The following is a 16,096-nucleotide window of genomic DNA, read 5'->3' on the forward strand; positions in this document are numbered from 1 at the left end:
TGTGTCTCAGGACACATCCCATCCTGCTTGCATGGGGATTCTCTGCAGGTGTGTTTTGTTGTTGGACCAGACAGGAAGCTCTTTGGGGAAGGGGGTATTCTCACTGTTTCCTCAGTGCTGGCCCCACGCTAAGGTACCCAGCACACTCTGGTCAATGAATGCAGGGGTGAGTGAGTAAAGGAGGGATGCTGGGAGCATGGATGGAAGGAGGACATGGATGGATGGATGGAGGAGGGCTGGGCAGAGATGGATAACCACTCATATCCTGCAGCAGAGCCATCCCTAGCCTTGCCAATGGCAATGGGATTCCAGCTAGCAAGTCTCCAGGGTGAATAACCTCAGGGTTTTTGCTCCTCCACGTCCTGCCCACATCATAAAATTGCAAGTGCTTCCTCTTCAGGGGTGGGAAGGAGAAGTGGGGTGACTTTGGGGCTGAGCCTCAGCATCCAGGAGGGTTTATAAGCTGAGGCACCAGGCCCCTCAGCACCACAGCTCTTCCTTCTCATCCTCTGCTCCTGAGGCTCCAGCTCTTTGGCAGCATGGCCTTCACCGGCAAGTATGAGACTGAGAGTGAGAAGAACTATGATGAGTTCATGAAGCGCCTGGGTGAGTGAGCTCCTGAGAGCACCTTCCTGGGGCCGGGCTGTCACAGCCAGCTCTGCACAGGGAACCCAAACTCCATGAGGCTCAGAGAAGTTGAGTGACTAGTGCAAGGTCACAAAGCTAGCAATGGGTGAGATGGAGAGTTGATTGGTTTATTCATTCAAACACTTATTGAATGCTTGCTATATGTATGGGCCAACCTAATGTTACTGATGGGGCATTTCAGCGAGACCTGTCCAAGGTCATGCATCAGTGCCAGAGGTCATGAGACACCCCCCCAGGAGCCAAGGATGAGATGACAAATCCTGCCTGGGGAGAGGTGACAAAGGGGTGGGAACATAGACACCAGGGTTGACAAGCTACTCGTTCACTCCAGCATTCAGCAAACAAGGGCCTCTTACAGCACTAGGCACCATGGGTGAAGATCAAACACCCCACTCTTCTGACTGCTCGATTTGTAACACTGGTTGTTAGGAACCAAAGAGACAGTGGACTTGACAACCCTGCAGAAATCTTGGTGTGTTAGCCAAGTGTGAGGCAGTACAGCTGTCTAGATTCAGAGGACAGCCGCAGGGGCCCTGGGCCCTGGGGCCCAGGTAGGAAAGGGGTCCCAAGAGCAGGGGCCTGTGTGCCCTGGGGTCATGGGGAGGAAAAAGCCCTTCTGAGTCAAGTAGTGGGACTGGCCCTGAAGGAACAGTGACCTGGCTTCACCTACAACAGTGTAGTTTCAGGAATCCATATCTGTACAACAAGAGCAGTAGAAGACAGTCTTGCAGGTCTCATTCATTTTAGGATTTTGTGAGCTTGGCAAATTTCTAGCATACTACTTTTAACTATACTACTTTCTAGTAGTACAGTAGTAAATTTCTAGTATAGTATAGAAGAGCAGCTATTATTGTCAACTCCATGCCAGGAATTTTACCAGACACAATCACTGTCATTTAATCCCTGCAACAGTCCTGTGAAATGGGCCTTATTATCCCCAATTTGCGGATGAAAACACTGAGCCTTGGAGAGAGAGTAACTTGCCCAAGCCACATGGCTCATGACAGAATTGAGGCTTGTGGTCTTGACTATCAAACTAACCTGCCATGGGTGAAGCAAGCTCATGCCCAAAGCCACAGGTTGTAGGCAGCTCTTACATGGCCACTCTGCTTGTCCCCGGGCCCAGGGCTCTCCAGCGACACGATTGAAAAGGGCCGCAATTTCAAGGTCGTCTCGGAGATACAGCAGGACGGGCAGAACTTCACCTGGTCCCAGCACTACCCCGGGGGCCACTCCATTTCCAACAATTTCACTGTTGGCAAGGAGACCGAGATGGAGACCGTGGGAAACAAGAGGTTCAAGGTGAGAGCCTGCTAGCTACCCCTCCCTCCTTCCCCAGGCCTCTGGCTGACTTCTTGGTCCCCATCATGTCCCCTGGGGCTGCTCCCTGAGCTGAGGCTTCTTCTCAAGTCTGTGTGTGAGTGCTAAGCCGCTTCAGTCGCATCCAAGTCTTTTGTGACCCTGTGGACTGTAGACTGCCAAGCTCCTCTGTCCATGGGATTCTCCAGGCAACAACACTGGAGTGGGTTGCAATGCCCTCCTCCAGGGGATCTTCCTGACCCAGGGATCAAATCCAGGTCTCCTGTGTCTTCTACATTGGCAGGTGGGTTCTTGACCACTGGCGCCACTGGGGATGCCCTTCTTCTCAAGTCTAGCCTACGCGTTAAGAGCTTGAGTTACCTGGCAATTTAGCCACTCTTGGTTTTTAATGATATGTCTATAATGGACACAATAATGATGATAAAAATTGTTCCCATCTGCCGAATCCTTCACACATATATCCCAGACACTAGGTGGATCTGTCACACATCTTAATGCAGGTAAGCCCGTGAGGTCGCTATAACTACCACCCCACTTTACAGACGGGGGAGTTGGGCTGAGTCATGGGATTAAATAGCTGCCTGGATCCCACAGCAAGGCTGGGCCTGCACACCCAGGTAGTCTGGTTCCAGAGAGCATAACTGCATTTTTATGCTGCCTCTAGTGTGACCTAGAGATTAATCTTGCCCAAGCCCTAGAACCAGACTCATCTGGGTTTGAAACTGCAGTCATGGGTAGCAAAGAGTGAAAGTTGGCCGTTTATCCCCTTCCTACCCAGAATGGCCCCTCAGGTCTTCCACCCATCCCAGGTCCTCTCTGTAGCCCCCAACCCTGACCAAAAAAAGTACTCTGCTCCTCAGATTGCCAGTGGGGAGGATAAGCAGTCATAATATTGATATTCTGCCACTTGGGTATTTTAAAAATTTAACAACTTCTCACGGTATCTTTCAGTGTCAGCACATATTGACTTGCCTTATTCTTTTCTTAATGGTGGTATAGTGTCCTACAGTACAGAAATGCTAGTCACCATTCCTTCATTAATAGATATTTAGGCTATTTACTGGCGGATAACATAAGTTGAATATTTAGGTTGTTCACTATTACAATCAATGCTGCAATCAACACCCTCGGATGACATCAGCATCACTTAATAACGATGATCATAACAGATTCTGCAGCTAACAAGGAGTGCTCAACAGGGAGCCAGGCACTGCTCTAAGCACTTTATGTATATCATGTGTGACCGCTCAGTCACGTCTGACTCTTGCGACCCCATGGACTGTAGCCCACCAGGCTCCTCAGTCCATGGGATTTTCCAGGCAAGAATACTGGAGTGGGTTGCCATTTCCTTCTCTAGGGAATCTTCCTGATCTCGGGATCAAACCCTCACCTTCTGAATTGGCAGGCAGATTCTTTGATTCTTCACTGAACCACCTGGGAAGCCCACATATATGATAGTAAATCATTTAATCTTCACAATAACCCCATGGAGTAGGTACAAGTACTATCCCCATTATAGAGATGAGAAAACTGAGGCACAAGACGGTCCAGTGACTTGCATAGGTTATCTGTATCTTCGGATATAGGTAATCACATGTCTATGTTGTTGTTGTTCAGTTGCTCAGTCGTGTCCAACTCTTTGCAATCCCATGGACTGCAGCATCACATGTCCATAGGACAAATTAATTCCTAGAGGGGGACCGCTGGGGCTGGAGGCAGGTCCATTCACCCCCAAGGGCTGGTCTGCATTTGTGGGGGCTCTGCAACTCAGGCTGCCTTTTGCTTCTCTTTCAGGTTATGGTGAAGATGGAGGGTGGGAAGGTGGTTGTGGACTCTGCCAACTACCACCACACCGCAGAGATTGTGGATGGCAAGCTGGTGGAGGTAAGTGTCCTGCTGGTTCCCACATAATACAGAGAATGTTCTTCTGCCCTGAGAGGCCAGCCTCTGGGAAGCTGGCTTTACAGGCATGCCCTGTGGGCTGGGTTGTGTGCTGATCACTGGATGCACATGACTTCATCTGACCTTCACAATCATAATGTTAGGTAAGGATTCTTATCCCCATTTTGCAAGTGAGGAGACTGAGGCACGGGATGACTAAGAGACTGGCCAGAGGGCACAGAGTTTTTTTGACAGAGCAGGAATTTGGTGTTAGGCTCCAGACTCCAGTGCCAGCACTCAGCCACCTCAGGGGCACAAGTCTGGACTTCCCAGAGTATAAATGAAGCAGGGAGTCCTGGTGGGCTCTGCAAGCACAGCTGCTACTCCCTCACTTCCATGAGGGACTTCAAGCCCTTACTGCTGTATCTTCTGGTGTTTCAAGAGAAGCTGGAAATCGGCACTTTAAGTGAAATTTCCAGACTAGCCAATATTGGCAACTAATAGATTTTTTTTAAAATGTTGGCGGGGCCAACTCACACACCTGTGGACTGACCCCTCCCACAGGCTGTTTCCTCCTCCAGGGGATCATTCTGACCCAGGGATTGAACCCTCCTCTTCTGTGTCTCCTGCATTGGCAGGTGGGTTCTCGGTAAACACAGGTTGGAGGTGCTCCATCTCCCATCCACCTCTTTCCCCGGGGGCTCCAGAGTTTCCCTAGGTGAAGGAAACGGATGTGAGGTGAAGAAAGAAAGGAAGATGCTTCTACATGTCAGTCATTTCCCCCTCATGAGCCTATGTCTTGGGCTAGAGTCCCCTCAGGGGAGGGCTGGGCTGTCCTCCCCAAGCCTCTCAAGGAGGAAGTGCTGAGGGAGGCAGGGTTTGCCACCTTCATTCCTCTCTAGCTTGCAATCTCTTCCCTGTTTCCTTGTTTTCCTCACCCGAGTCCAGTCTAGAGAAAAGCAGCACATGGCTCAAGAGGCTCAATGCCCTTGCATTCTCCCATTTTACAGAGAAGCCATAGAGGCTCAGAGACATAGGCAACTTGCCCAAGGCCACACAGCTAGTCTGTAGGGGAGGCAGATGAAATTGGCTGATTTCTAAACTCTGCCTGCTCTTCCCCGGCCATGGGTCTTCTTTCCCTCCCTTCATTTTAGTTAAAAAGAAAATCTATAGTGTTTTAAAATATTTCTGTGTACATATCTGTATACCCACATATACATACATATATATATATATATATATTGCATAGGCTTCTCCAATGGCTCAGCAGTAAAGAATCCTCCTGCCAATGTAGCAGATGAGGGTTTGATCCCTGGGTTGGGAAGATCCCCTGGGAAAAGGAAATGGCAACCCACTCCAGTATTCTTGCCTGGACAATCCCATGGACAGAGGAGCCTCGCGGGCTACAGTCCATGGAGTTGCAAAGAGTCAGACACGACTGAGTGACTAAGCACAAGCACGAGCATTTTTTCTGATGGAAACTGGCCTCTTGGAGAATCTGATGAAAGCCAGAGGGCACTGCCTCCCAGAGGCAGAGCTCCCCAGCCCGTGGGAAGTGCAAGGAGAACCCAGGGCAGAGCCTGTGAGGGGTACAGGGAACCCAGGGCAGAATGAAGCACATTTGTGCCCAACAGGATAACTCATCTTCCCCAAAGAAACAAATGTTTCCTAATTCCTGGGGGCACCTGACCATGGAGCCTGTACAGTGTGAGCAGTGCCCAGAGTTCATGGCCACTGCACACACACACACACACACACATGCACACAGGCACAAGAATGCACACACACATATGCACATGGACAGACTAGGTACCAGAGAGAAGCTGTCTTGGTTGCATATTTCCTCCCATCTCTGGAGATCCAGAATCATTCTGGACACCTTCCTCCTTCTCCACCCACAGGGATGCATTTTGTGAGCATCCCTCTTCCCACCTCCACCCACCACCAGCACCCTTTCTCTCATCACTTCTCTACACAGAGCCCTGGCCTCCCCCTCCACTCCATCCTCCATCCACCCCATATGAAAATCACACATCACTTTACTGCTGCCCTTAGACAAAACTGCCTCCACAAAATTCCATTTGCCACCCGCCCCCTCCCACAAGAAAGCAGCTCTCCTCTGCTGGGCATCAAGACCAACTGATGCTACGCACACATCCAATGACAGTGTGTCTTGGCCTTGAGCCCAGGGTGCTGCACACAGCAGGCCTCTGCTGAACAGCACCCTCTTTTCAGCCTCTTCCACAAAACCTTACACTTCCCAAGGGCAGAGACTGTATCTCCCCATCACTGAGCACAGGGGCCCCATAAATGCTAAATGGTGTAGAGGGTGAGCATGGCCTTCCACCTTAGAGGGGTGATTGACTTCTCTAACTTTTAGTTTTCTCATCTGTACAACTAGGCAAGTTCAGTGTTGGGGGGAATGTGACTGGCATGGGTGACATGAAATGGAGAGATGAGTGGAAGGTTATCCCAAGGAAAGTCACATGTTAGTACTTTGGCCACATAAAAGCGAACAGAGTGAGCCTTGCAACAAACTGGGAACCAGAGGCCCAGAGAAGCAGTGCCACAGGCTCACTCCCATCAGGGCTGGGACTAGAGGCCAGTCTACCTTCCCTAGGCCCCATGGTCACCTTGGGGCCCCTGCACTGACTCCCTCTGCTCCCGCTGTTTCTTCCAGGTCTCCACCCTTGGAGGTGTGACCTACGAGCGCGTGAGCAAGAAGGTGGCCTGAGCTGGCCTGAGCTGGCGGGTAGGGCTCCGTGGGGGCCGTAAAGCCATATCAATAAAGCTGGTGTAACAAGACTTTCTGCTCATTCCAGAACCTCTCTTTGTTCTCTAGTGTCTTGGGGCAGTTTTGGCTGGTGGAGATGGGAAACCCCTGAGGATGGCTGTGCAGGCCACACCTGGGCCCTGAGGTCCCTGTGGGCCCCATGTCACCACAGAGACTTGGGGTGTGGACCGGTGTGGACGTAAGACCCCTGGCCCCAGAGAGAAGGCACAGGCAGTGCTCAAGAGGTGTGGTGGGCACATCTCTGTGGTCCCTTTCCCTACCTGCCACCTACACTCAGGGTGGAGAGATCACTCTTTCAAGAGACAAATGTCCCCTGGGATGGATGACACACTGACTCTCAGATGGGACACAGGAAAGTGTATCAGAAGCAGGGGCAGGACTGGCGATTCCCTGGAAGGACTCGCCGCTGCTGGGCACTGAGGCTGCACAGACATTGGGATGGACATACCAGCCAGGAGCAGTGCTTCAGTGTGGCTAGAGCTCTCTGCTAATTCACTGTGGAGTCCTTCTTCGGGCCTCAGTTTACCCACTGGTACAAGAGAGGGCCAGGAGGACCAATGAGGGACTGAGGAGAAATGGGAGCCTATGAGATGACAAAGGGGTTATGGATGTGCCAGGCAGGAACTGAAATGTCATGGATTGAACTAGCAGGGCTTGGATGGGGGGCCAGGGAGAAACTTGGAGAGGCTGCAGTGGGATGGGAAAGGTGATCAGAAAGGTCACTCTGACCCTGGGTAGGTGCCTGGACCCCAGTATCACGGAGGATTCCAGGGCCGCACCTGAACTGAGCAAATGTCCCTGCCTGATCACGGTGTCTGTTTGGGGCATGGGAGAGGTGGAGGGAGGTCTGCCTGTCCCATGGATAGATCATCCCTAACCTTGAATGAGGTTTTTTCATTCTCTTCTCTCCTCGGTACCACCCTGAGTTCTTCTCTCTTTTGTTTTTTTAATTGGCTAGGCCACACTGTACACAGGACCTTTAGCTCTGGGGATAAACCCATGCCCCCTGCAGTGGAAGTGCAGAGTCTTAACCAGTGGACCACCAGAAAAGTGCCCACCTTGATTTCTTTTTACCCCATATTTTTCTCCAGGACAATTTATTTGTTTTTACTACAAAGGAAACTTTATACCACTTTCATACATGGAAAGCCAACATCATTTGCCATAAATAGATGAAAACTATTTTAAAAAGTCAAAGCTGAACAATATTGACTTTGAGTTGGATTCTGCTGCCAAAGCTGTGAGCCTTAGGCCTCCCTTTGTGAAGAGGGAAAGAGCCGTACAATAGCCAGTAGCACCAAACAGGAAACTCTCTCCTTATCAAAATGCCTGAAGGACTCCATGACAAGAGAAGAACGGACCCTCTTTACTAATTGAATTATCTAAGTGTCCATCAGTGGATGAATGGATAAAGATGTTTAATACACACACACACACACACACACACACACACACAAATATTATTCAGCCATAAAAAAAGAGTTAAATCCTGCCATTTGCAACAATATGGATGGAGCCTGAAGTGAAGTGAAGTGGCTCAGTTGTGCCCGACTCTTTGTGACCCCATGGACTATACAGTCCATGGAATTCTCCAGGCCAGAACACCGGAGTGGGTAGCCTTTCCCTTTTCCAGGGGATCTTCCCAACCCAGGTCTCCCGCATTGCAGGCAGATTCCTTACCAGCTCAGCCACAAGGGAAGCCCTAAAGTCTGTAGGTATTATATTAAATAAGTCAGATGGAGAAAGACTTTTCTGGTGGTCCATATGATTTCAAAATAAAACAAACTCATAGATGCAGAAACAGATTAGTGGTTACTATAGAGTCTGGCATACAACAGGTGCTTAATAAGTGTTATGCTACCTGACCTCAGGTACTTGCAGCCTCTGTAATCTATAGTCTTTCACTCTCAGAAGCCTGCCTCAGCCTGGACAGATGGTGCAGCTCAGCTCACTGGCAGCTCAGTCCTTGCCTCCTCCCACATTGTGCCCTGAAACTTGTTTCTTTCCAAGAACAGCACTCAGCCTCCCCTACCCACCCACCAAGCCAGGACCCTGTGAATTCCAGCATTTTGCCAAGACTTATTGCTAATTAAGTGAACTAGATAAGCATTAAATTAAACTAGCAGTGCTCCTATTTTCCATCCAGACTGAATAATTACTCATAATGAGCTTGGATAATAAGTCTCTAAATAATAGAGAGTTAAATACAACTAGGTGGAAAACTGAGAGAGAGAGAAGGGATAAGAGAAAGAGTAGAAAAGAAAGGAAGAGCTGGGAGGAGAGGGATTGTTTTTGCTTTGGTAACCAACTCAAGAACAAATTCAAACACTGCAGCCAGTGTTATAGAGTCACAGACTCAGAGAACAGAAGAACCTCAGAGCTCAACTAGTTTAAATTCTGTATTTCAGATATGAAAACCAAGGCTCAGAGGGGTGAAGAGATTTATCTAGGTCACATAGCTGAGCACGTCTCTTGAGAGAAATGTGGGGCTGGGCATCACTGGCTGATGGAGGCTTCAGTTTCTCATTCCAGTTTATGGGAGTAAGTGGAGTAAAGTGAGATGGGGTGAGGTGTCCATTTTACCGGTATCTTGGAAAAAAGTTTCCTCAACCAGAAGAACGGACAGAGGTTAAGAGCTCTGACTCTGGAGTCATGCTGCCAGGGTTCAAATCTCTCTTCTGCCACCCAGAAGCTGTGCCACCTTGGGGTAAGTTCATCCATTTCTCTGAGCCTCAGATTCTTCACCTGTCGGTGGGGATAAAAACTGCACTTACCTAATAAGAGTTGTCATGCTCGAATTAACTAGCCACTGCGACCATGACCACCATCACCTCCATCATCAGCACCATCATTCTCAAGCCAGCATGATGAAAGTGTGAGGAGTACCTCCTCCACTCACTTGTAAGACACGTGGGCATGCTGCAGTGTTTCGCGGTGTCTTGTCTTGTCCCTGTGTAAAACAGGCTAATAAGGCTTTCCCTTCTTGGGTTGTAGAGGCGTTGCAAGGGTAAAAATCCATGCCAGTGGCCTCTGGAAAGTTAGATGTGCATCACCATTCTGCTGCACGGTCCAACGTGCCGTTTACCCGGACCTTGGGAATCATCGCCATCAACCACTTCCCTCCCACCAAGCTCACTTGGTGTAACAGGAGCTTCTCAAAGTACCTTTAAAGACCACCACTAGGTGGCGCCCCACCACGCACCTGTGGTCCCAGGGTCCCCTAGGTGGGCATGTATGCTGGGGCCAGACAGGTGGTTGACCAGTGAAATCCCGAGTGACTGGGCCTTGGGTGTGCACGTGTCCTCTAGGGGCTTAGGGGGCAACTCAGAGGCCACGTGGCTCCTCAGTCCAGGATATCTAAGTGCAAAACAGTTCACCATTGCCTGTGGTGAGACCTTGGGCCTCTCTGAACCTCAGTATCATCTGGAAAATTGTGATAGTAAATAATGCTAGGTCATGATGTTGTGAGCACAAAAGAGGAGCAGGGGGTAAGAGAGCATGAGGAAAGTGTCATGTACAGGGCCTGGAACACAGTAAATGCTCACTGAACAGGATCCTTACGGGTGGTTTGACTGGTGGAATGGGCATACAGTAGGTCAGAGCTTCTAGAGCAAGAAGACCAAATCCAGATGTGCATACACATTTCTTGGGGGGCATATTAAAAGGGCAGCCAAGGCCCAAATGCAGACCTACAGAATGGCACACTTTAGGTGTGAAGACCAGGGAGCTGTAATTCTTCCCAAGTGCTGTCTAGCCAGGTGTGATCCCGCAGACCATTCCAGTCCCAATCCTCCCATTTTGCAGATGAAAAAACTGAGATCCAGAAAAGGGGACTGACCTTCCCATGTCTACACAGCCAGGGGGTAGCAGAAGGTCTGACTTCTAGTATATGCTGTCTGCTTGGCTCTGGCAAGGGCAGAACCTGAAACACTCGTTGGAGATGGCCCAGCAGAAGGCTGACCACTTAAGTTCCTCTCCCTTAAAAGTCAGAGCTGGGCTGGAGGGAGGTGAAGCTCTGGGACTCATCTGAGCACCACCCCCCAAAAAGGAGTGGTCCACTTTTGAGTCCTCAAAGGATGCACTATTGGATAATGATTCCATATATTCCATGCTTTCTTATCATAAATCTAAAATGCAGCCCAACCTGACAACCTTCCCACCTTTATAGATGACGAGACAGAAGTTCAGAGGGGAGAGGAAGCTCTTCTCAAGGTCACCTAGCTAAAGGCAGGCAAACTCAGATCTTCTATCTCTTAGGTCCAATGCTCTTGTCTACACACCAGAAGTTGCAAGTTTCTAGGCTAAGAATCTCCCTAACCTACAATGTGTTTCATTGGTCTTCTATTGCATTACAATTTTTTAGGTAGTTTTTAAAATTACAAATAATTAGATTTCCTAGAAAGTGTAGACTTCCAGGTTCTCTGAAAATCTGAAGTGGCAACATACAGCTTACATCCCTGAAAGGCTATATTAGTCAGCGCTGAACAGAAGCCAGCCATATCCCTTACAGGGGAACACAGGCTTCATTAGTCCCCACCATTTCACACTGTCTCAGTCATCCAGCTGATCCACTCACTACGTTACCTGCCTGGTCCTGATGGGCCTTTGGATTTGACACTCCTGCTAAAGGCTATGGCCTTTCTGCTGAAATTTGTCACAAGGGGCTTCCCTGAGGAACAGAGAATGAGATTAATGAGGTCACTAAGATTCTTTCGCTGGACTCAGGACCAGCTATTGCCAAAGCCAGCCCAGAGGTAGGGTCCCTCCCAGGGGATGCTCAGGGAATGCCCCAAGCAGGGTCTCAGATCTTCACCTTCACAGACGAGGCTGGGGGATCCCCTCCCAGGTCAGAGCCTGTTGGAGGCAGGCAGATGGAGCTGTAAATTGTATTAGCCTGTGGCAGCTGTGCAAAATTATTTGTCTGCTACTGAGCATGCTCTAAGAACCCCCTGGGACCCTGTCAATCAGCAGCACGAATGCCTGGCAACCCTTTTACAAACCCATATCCATTACTCTGTCATGTCTTCAGCAGGTGAGCGGGGTGGCCAGCGGGAGCCTTGTACTCATCCAAAACCCCTGAGGCACCTCAGGGTGGCAGGGCAGCTCCTGGCTGCCTGAGTTTGAATTATGGCTCCTTCCTTCACCTGACCTTAGGCAAAGAACCCCTCTGTGCCCGTTTTCTGGTTTGTAAGATAACAGCTGATAATAGTTCCTACTTTGGAGGCTTATTAGGACGATTACAGGAAATAATATGAACGAATTCCTTAGCATAGTGCTTTATGCAGCAAATAATAAACGCCAGTTGGGTGATGAGCACTACTATCTACAAGTATCTATATATTCTATTGGCTGGAGGTGGTTTAGGGCACAGCCATCAAACTCAGGAAACTAACAAGATGATTCCAGATGATTTAACAGCTATGATGAAAATGAAAGGGATCTGGGGGATGATAGAGACCTGATTGGAAGGTGTTCTGTGGGCTGAGGTTTTTCAACCATGGCACTGTTGTCATTTTGAGCCAGTCCGTTTTTCACTGTGGGGACCGTCCTGTGCATTGCAGGATGTTTAACAGCATCCTGGATTCTACCTGCTAAGTGCCAACCATGCCCCTCTCCCAATTGTGACCACCAAAAATATCTCCAGACTTTGCCAAAGTCCCCTGGAGGGCAAAAATTAGCCCTGCTGAGAATCATTAAGGGGTTAATAGAGAGGAGTGTTCAGATGACAGAACAGATGGCTTTGGAGAGATGCACTTTGAACCTACAGGGCATGAGGAAGTGGAACCTTAGCTCTGATTCTAATGCAGGCATTCGCAATGTTTGGCCAATTCCCTTAGAATAAATCACTCTCACTACATATACAATGGGCTCTGTTTTTCTGGAGAGCCCTGCCTGATTCGGTGGTGGTGCTGGGCTGACTCTTGCGGCCCATCCCAGGTCCCAGGGAGGCGTAGCTCCAGCTCAGAGGGCAGGAGCTCATCTTGCTGTCACCCACTCCTCCCTGACAACCTCTGGGTACCAGTGTGGATCCCTGGGGCTGACGAGGAAGAGAGAGGGAGGACTGGCTGAGAGAAGGCCAGGAAGAGAACCCAGAGAGGCCACTAGCTGGTGATGTATTTATTGCAGGACCACTTTTTCTCGGGGCTGGGCTGGCTGTGAGGCTCTATTTGGGGGGAGACCCTCACAAATGCCCAGACCCAGAAAAGACAGACACAATAACTTGGAATCCAAACCAGCTGCACATAAGTAGAAGGAGGCTGGTAAGGAAAGAGAAAACGAACGTGCACTTTCCTATGCTAGTGTGACAATGTGACCCCTCCGTGCCGGCGTCCAGGCTCTTCTTTCACTCAGCTTCTGTGCTGAGGCTCCCATCAGCTCCGAAAATCACCTTCGGATCTGACTTCTGGCAGTCCTTCTGCCAGTCTCCTAGACTGGCAACCAAGTCAAGAAAACCAAAATGGGTTCTTCTTTAAGAAACAAACCAAAATACGCTTTCATGGTTCTTTGCACCTCCCAGTCCCAGGGGATGAACAATGTGACCACTGACCCCAAACCAACCAAAAAATAAAATATGTTGAGCGCAAGCTGTGAGTCAGAATAAAAACATATTGCACATGGTTCCAAGAGTCTTCCTGAGAGCCCTCTCACTGCAGAGACCCAAATACTGGCTTTTGATCCAACCCATTGCTGGCTGTCAGTGGCGTCACAGACCCCACATGCCCCCAAATCCAGCTGGCATCAGGCGTACATTCCACCTTATGATCCTTTGCTCTGAGCCAAATACAAGGCCAAGGCTGGGTTTAACCTCATGCACTAGAAGCATGAGGTGGAGGGAGGGAGGTGGGGGTTGCTGGTGTTAAATCTTTGTCTACTTTTCAACAGTCTTTTTTCTCTGGGTGGTTATCAAAGTTCTACAGATGAACAGAGCATCCAAGATGTGGAATCTTCTGGAACCGAGAGCCTAGAAAGTGGTTCTCCCCAACCATACACTTTTGCAAAAGGGAGCTCTATGGCTAACCAGGGGTCCATCCCAAGCTGGGTTAAAACCTACAGCCCACGCATGGGACAGGCAGTGTAGCAATTACCAATGTTTTTCTCCTAAGGAATTTTCAAGTATCACAAAATCCCTGATATAGCATGTAAACAAGACATCTTACTGAACAGAAAGCTAGGTCACTTCGGGAAGCAGCAACACGTGAAACATCTAAAAGGCTGAAAAAGGTTTTGGGTTCCACAACAAATCAAGACAGCTGTGTCTCTGGAGGCAGACGCACACCCAGGTCCCTGTGGCTGGAGGCATACAGCATCTACTGGGGTTCCTGAGAGCACGTCAGGCCACCCCTTTTTCAATGGTGTAGCTGCCATCGGCAAAGAATAAAGGTGTCTTCGATGTTAAAACCTGGAGCTGCTCGTGGACTGCAGGTCTGCAGCCAGTCTCCAGCCTCCTGGCCTCTTCCCAAGTCTCCCTCGACCCGCTGGGCCCCTCTCCAGAGGGTGGCCACCGAGCCACCCTCCTGCACCCCAGCCACAAGTGGAAGACATTTTTCCAGAGGAATGCTCTTGGGTGAGGTATGTCATTGCCTGTTTTGCTCTGGGTCAGTTTTACTTAAAAAGACCACAGACACGCTCTGTTCAAGGGCCCTGAGGCTCTCTGTGGGGATGGCCCCTCCCAGATGCCTCGCTGGGCTAGGCTTCCCTGGTCAGCAACCTTTACCTCTGCCCGGGTCTCCAAAGCCTCCCTGTGTGGCTAAAGGTGCCCTATCTATCAAAACAGCCTGTGGGGAATGCATGACCCCCACTGAAGTAGCTGCTCCCATAGGTGGCAGCGAGGCAGTGCCTGGGCTCGGCTGCGATGGCCATCTGCATGCTGAAGGACGCGGGCAGTGGCACAGGACACACGTCCAGGGGCTGGAGGGTGGGGTACAGGGCATGGAGGGACGAGCTGGTGCCCCCTGAGAGCAAGGTCCCCGAGCGGTGGGCTTGCAGCGAGTCCCGATAGGCCAAGCACAGGTCCTGCACGGGGGTCTGGAATTGGGCCAGCGCCGTCGCTGTTGGCTGGCTGAGGCCCGGGTAGGTGGGTGGCTGGAACAGCACCTGGGTGGGTGAGCCGGGCACCATTGCCAAGGCCTGGCTCTTGACAGCAACGGCATCCTTGAGGACGTTGTCATAAGCTCTGAAAGAAAAGGACTGAGTGAGACTTGGGATGCCAGAGGCCGCAGTGCTAGTCACCTGCCTTGCTGAGTGGGATGCGAGGAGATCCATGTGCTGCTGGCCACTTCTGGCTTGTGCTCACTGCCTCAGCTGATCTCCGACTAAATCCAGGCCCCAGATCTCAGCTTGGATCTGCTTCCCACAAAAGCCTGGCAACTCTCAAGACTAACCTAGCTGTTCATGTAGACCCTCTGCACTGCCCCCACTTGGTGGTCAACACTGCAGATGATAACTTTCAGGTCACTACGTGGCCCCTAGTGTGGAGTTTAAGTTTCGAGAGGGAGGGCCCGTCTGCTTTTGCTCATCACTGCATCCCCACACAGGGCACAGGAACCACCCCCTGGTGCTTAGGTGAGCACCCCTTCTGCCCTCAAGACACTTCTTGTCAGCTCCATCCCTGGCTGGGATGGAGTTATGAGACTTAACAGATTTCAAACAGGTTGCCCCCAGGGGCCTAACTGTCTCCATCTGAAAAACAGGATAGAACAGGTTTTCTTCCATCTCAAAAAAAAAAAGCTTCCCATAATAAATTTGTTTTGGGAAAACAATTAGAGGCTCTGGTAAGAAGGAGGCAAGTGAAGCTGTAGCAGGTCTGAGCAGGGGCTACCCCAGAGCCTCGGGGAAGAGGCAAGGCTGGTGGCTAAGTATCTGGGGCACTTGTCCTCATTCAGGTCAGACCATATTCTCCAGCTTTCAAAAGGCAGAGATTTTAAAATCAGGGCTAGGGAGCATGACTGATTTCAAAGGATTGAAACAAAGGCAGCTGTACCAGGAGGGTGAGAGATGGCTCTTCAGAGGCGTGGCCCCGAAGTGAGTGGGACCAGCACACAGGAGATGCTGCCAGCTGTTGGATGGAAGAGAGACCAGGTGTAGCCAGGTGAGAGCTTTCTGTCCTCTCTGTCCTCCTCCCTGTAGTCAGTACTCTTTGGCATCCAATATCAGTTTTAGGGTGCTGTGTCTTTAAGCATCCTCTCTAAACACTGAACATTTCCTCCCCAAGATTCCTAGGCTATGGTCTCTTAAGCAAAGCCACTCTGGGCTGAGCAGGCTAAGAGTTCACTTTGTGACCACATCTGAGAAAAGCAGCTCATAATGAGAGTCTCTCCATGCGATCACTCAGAAGACTGACTGATACACTGGGTCAAAGAGCCCAAAAACTCAGAAAAATGTGCAGTGAGCCCTCTTCTCCTGCACTCTTGACCTGACAATTGCAAACCCAAAGCTACCCAAAATAGGAAGGAC

At 50.1% G+C, this 16,096-nt stretch overlaps 3 protein-coding genes across 8 annotated transcripts in view; 1 reads left to right on the plus strand and 2 right to left on the minus strand.

Annotated features, from left to right (window-relative positions):
- The window catches only part of PWWP2A (PWWP domain containing 2A), a 151,792-nt gene extending 142,199 nt beyond the window's left edge, over positions 1-9,593 (minus strand). For all 3 annotated transcript variants that reach the window (XR_014056749.1, XM_081500571.1, XM_081500572.1), the window contains exon 1: positions 9,418-9,593. The gene's annotated coding sequence lies outside the window, so the exon portion shown is untranslated. The remainder of the gene's footprint in view (positions 1-9,417) is intronic.
- Positions 540-6,670, plus strand: FABP6 (fatty acid binding protein 6). The gene is made up of 4 exons (XM_081500590.1): positions 540-606; positions 1,775-1,950; positions 3,763-3,852; positions 6,530-6,670. Exons 1-4 carry the CDS (start codon positions 540-542, stop codon positions 6,581-6,583), a joined length of 387 nt encoding a protein of 128 aa, XP_081356716.1. The 3' UTR covers positions 6,584-6,670.
- A 3,152-nt stretch (positions 9,594-12,745) lies between the features above and the next one.
- CCNJL (cyclin J like) overlaps positions 12,746-16,096 on the minus strand; it is a 79,790-nt gene continuing 76,439 nt past the window's right edge. For all 4 annotated transcript variants that reach the window (XM_081500581.1, XM_081500582.1, XM_081500579.1 and 1 more), the window contains one exon: positions 12,746-14,816. In XM_081500581.1, the coding sequence (XP_081356707.1) occupies positions 14,402-14,816 (415 nt within the window). In that variant the 3' untranslated portion in view covers positions 12,746-14,401. The remainder of the gene's footprint in view (positions 14,817-16,096) is intronic.

Source organism: Giraffa tippelskirchi, chromosome 6 (assembly GCF_054371585.1).
Source record: "Giraffa tippelskirchi isolate mGirTip1 chromosome 6, T2T-mGirTip1v1.2.pri, whole genome shotgun sequence".
NCBI lineage: Eukaryota > Metazoa > Chordata > Mammalia > Artiodactyla > Giraffidae > Giraffa > Giraffa tippelskirchi.

Excerpts from the sequence above, each read along its gene's own strand:
- FABP6 (XM_081500590.1), top strand. The coding sequence starts at position 540 with ATGGCCTTCACCGGCAAGTATGAGACTGAGAGTGAGAAGAACTATGAT. Across the intron at positions 607-1,774 it reads TGAGTTCATGAAGCGCCTGG|GGCTCTCCAGCGACACGATT; the intron begins GTGAGTGAGCTC and ends CCCCGGGCCCAG. Across the intron at positions 1,951-3,762 it reads TGGGAAACAAGAGGTTCAAG|GTTATGGTGAAGATGGAGGG; the intron begins GTGAGAGCCTGC and ends CTTCTCTTTCAG.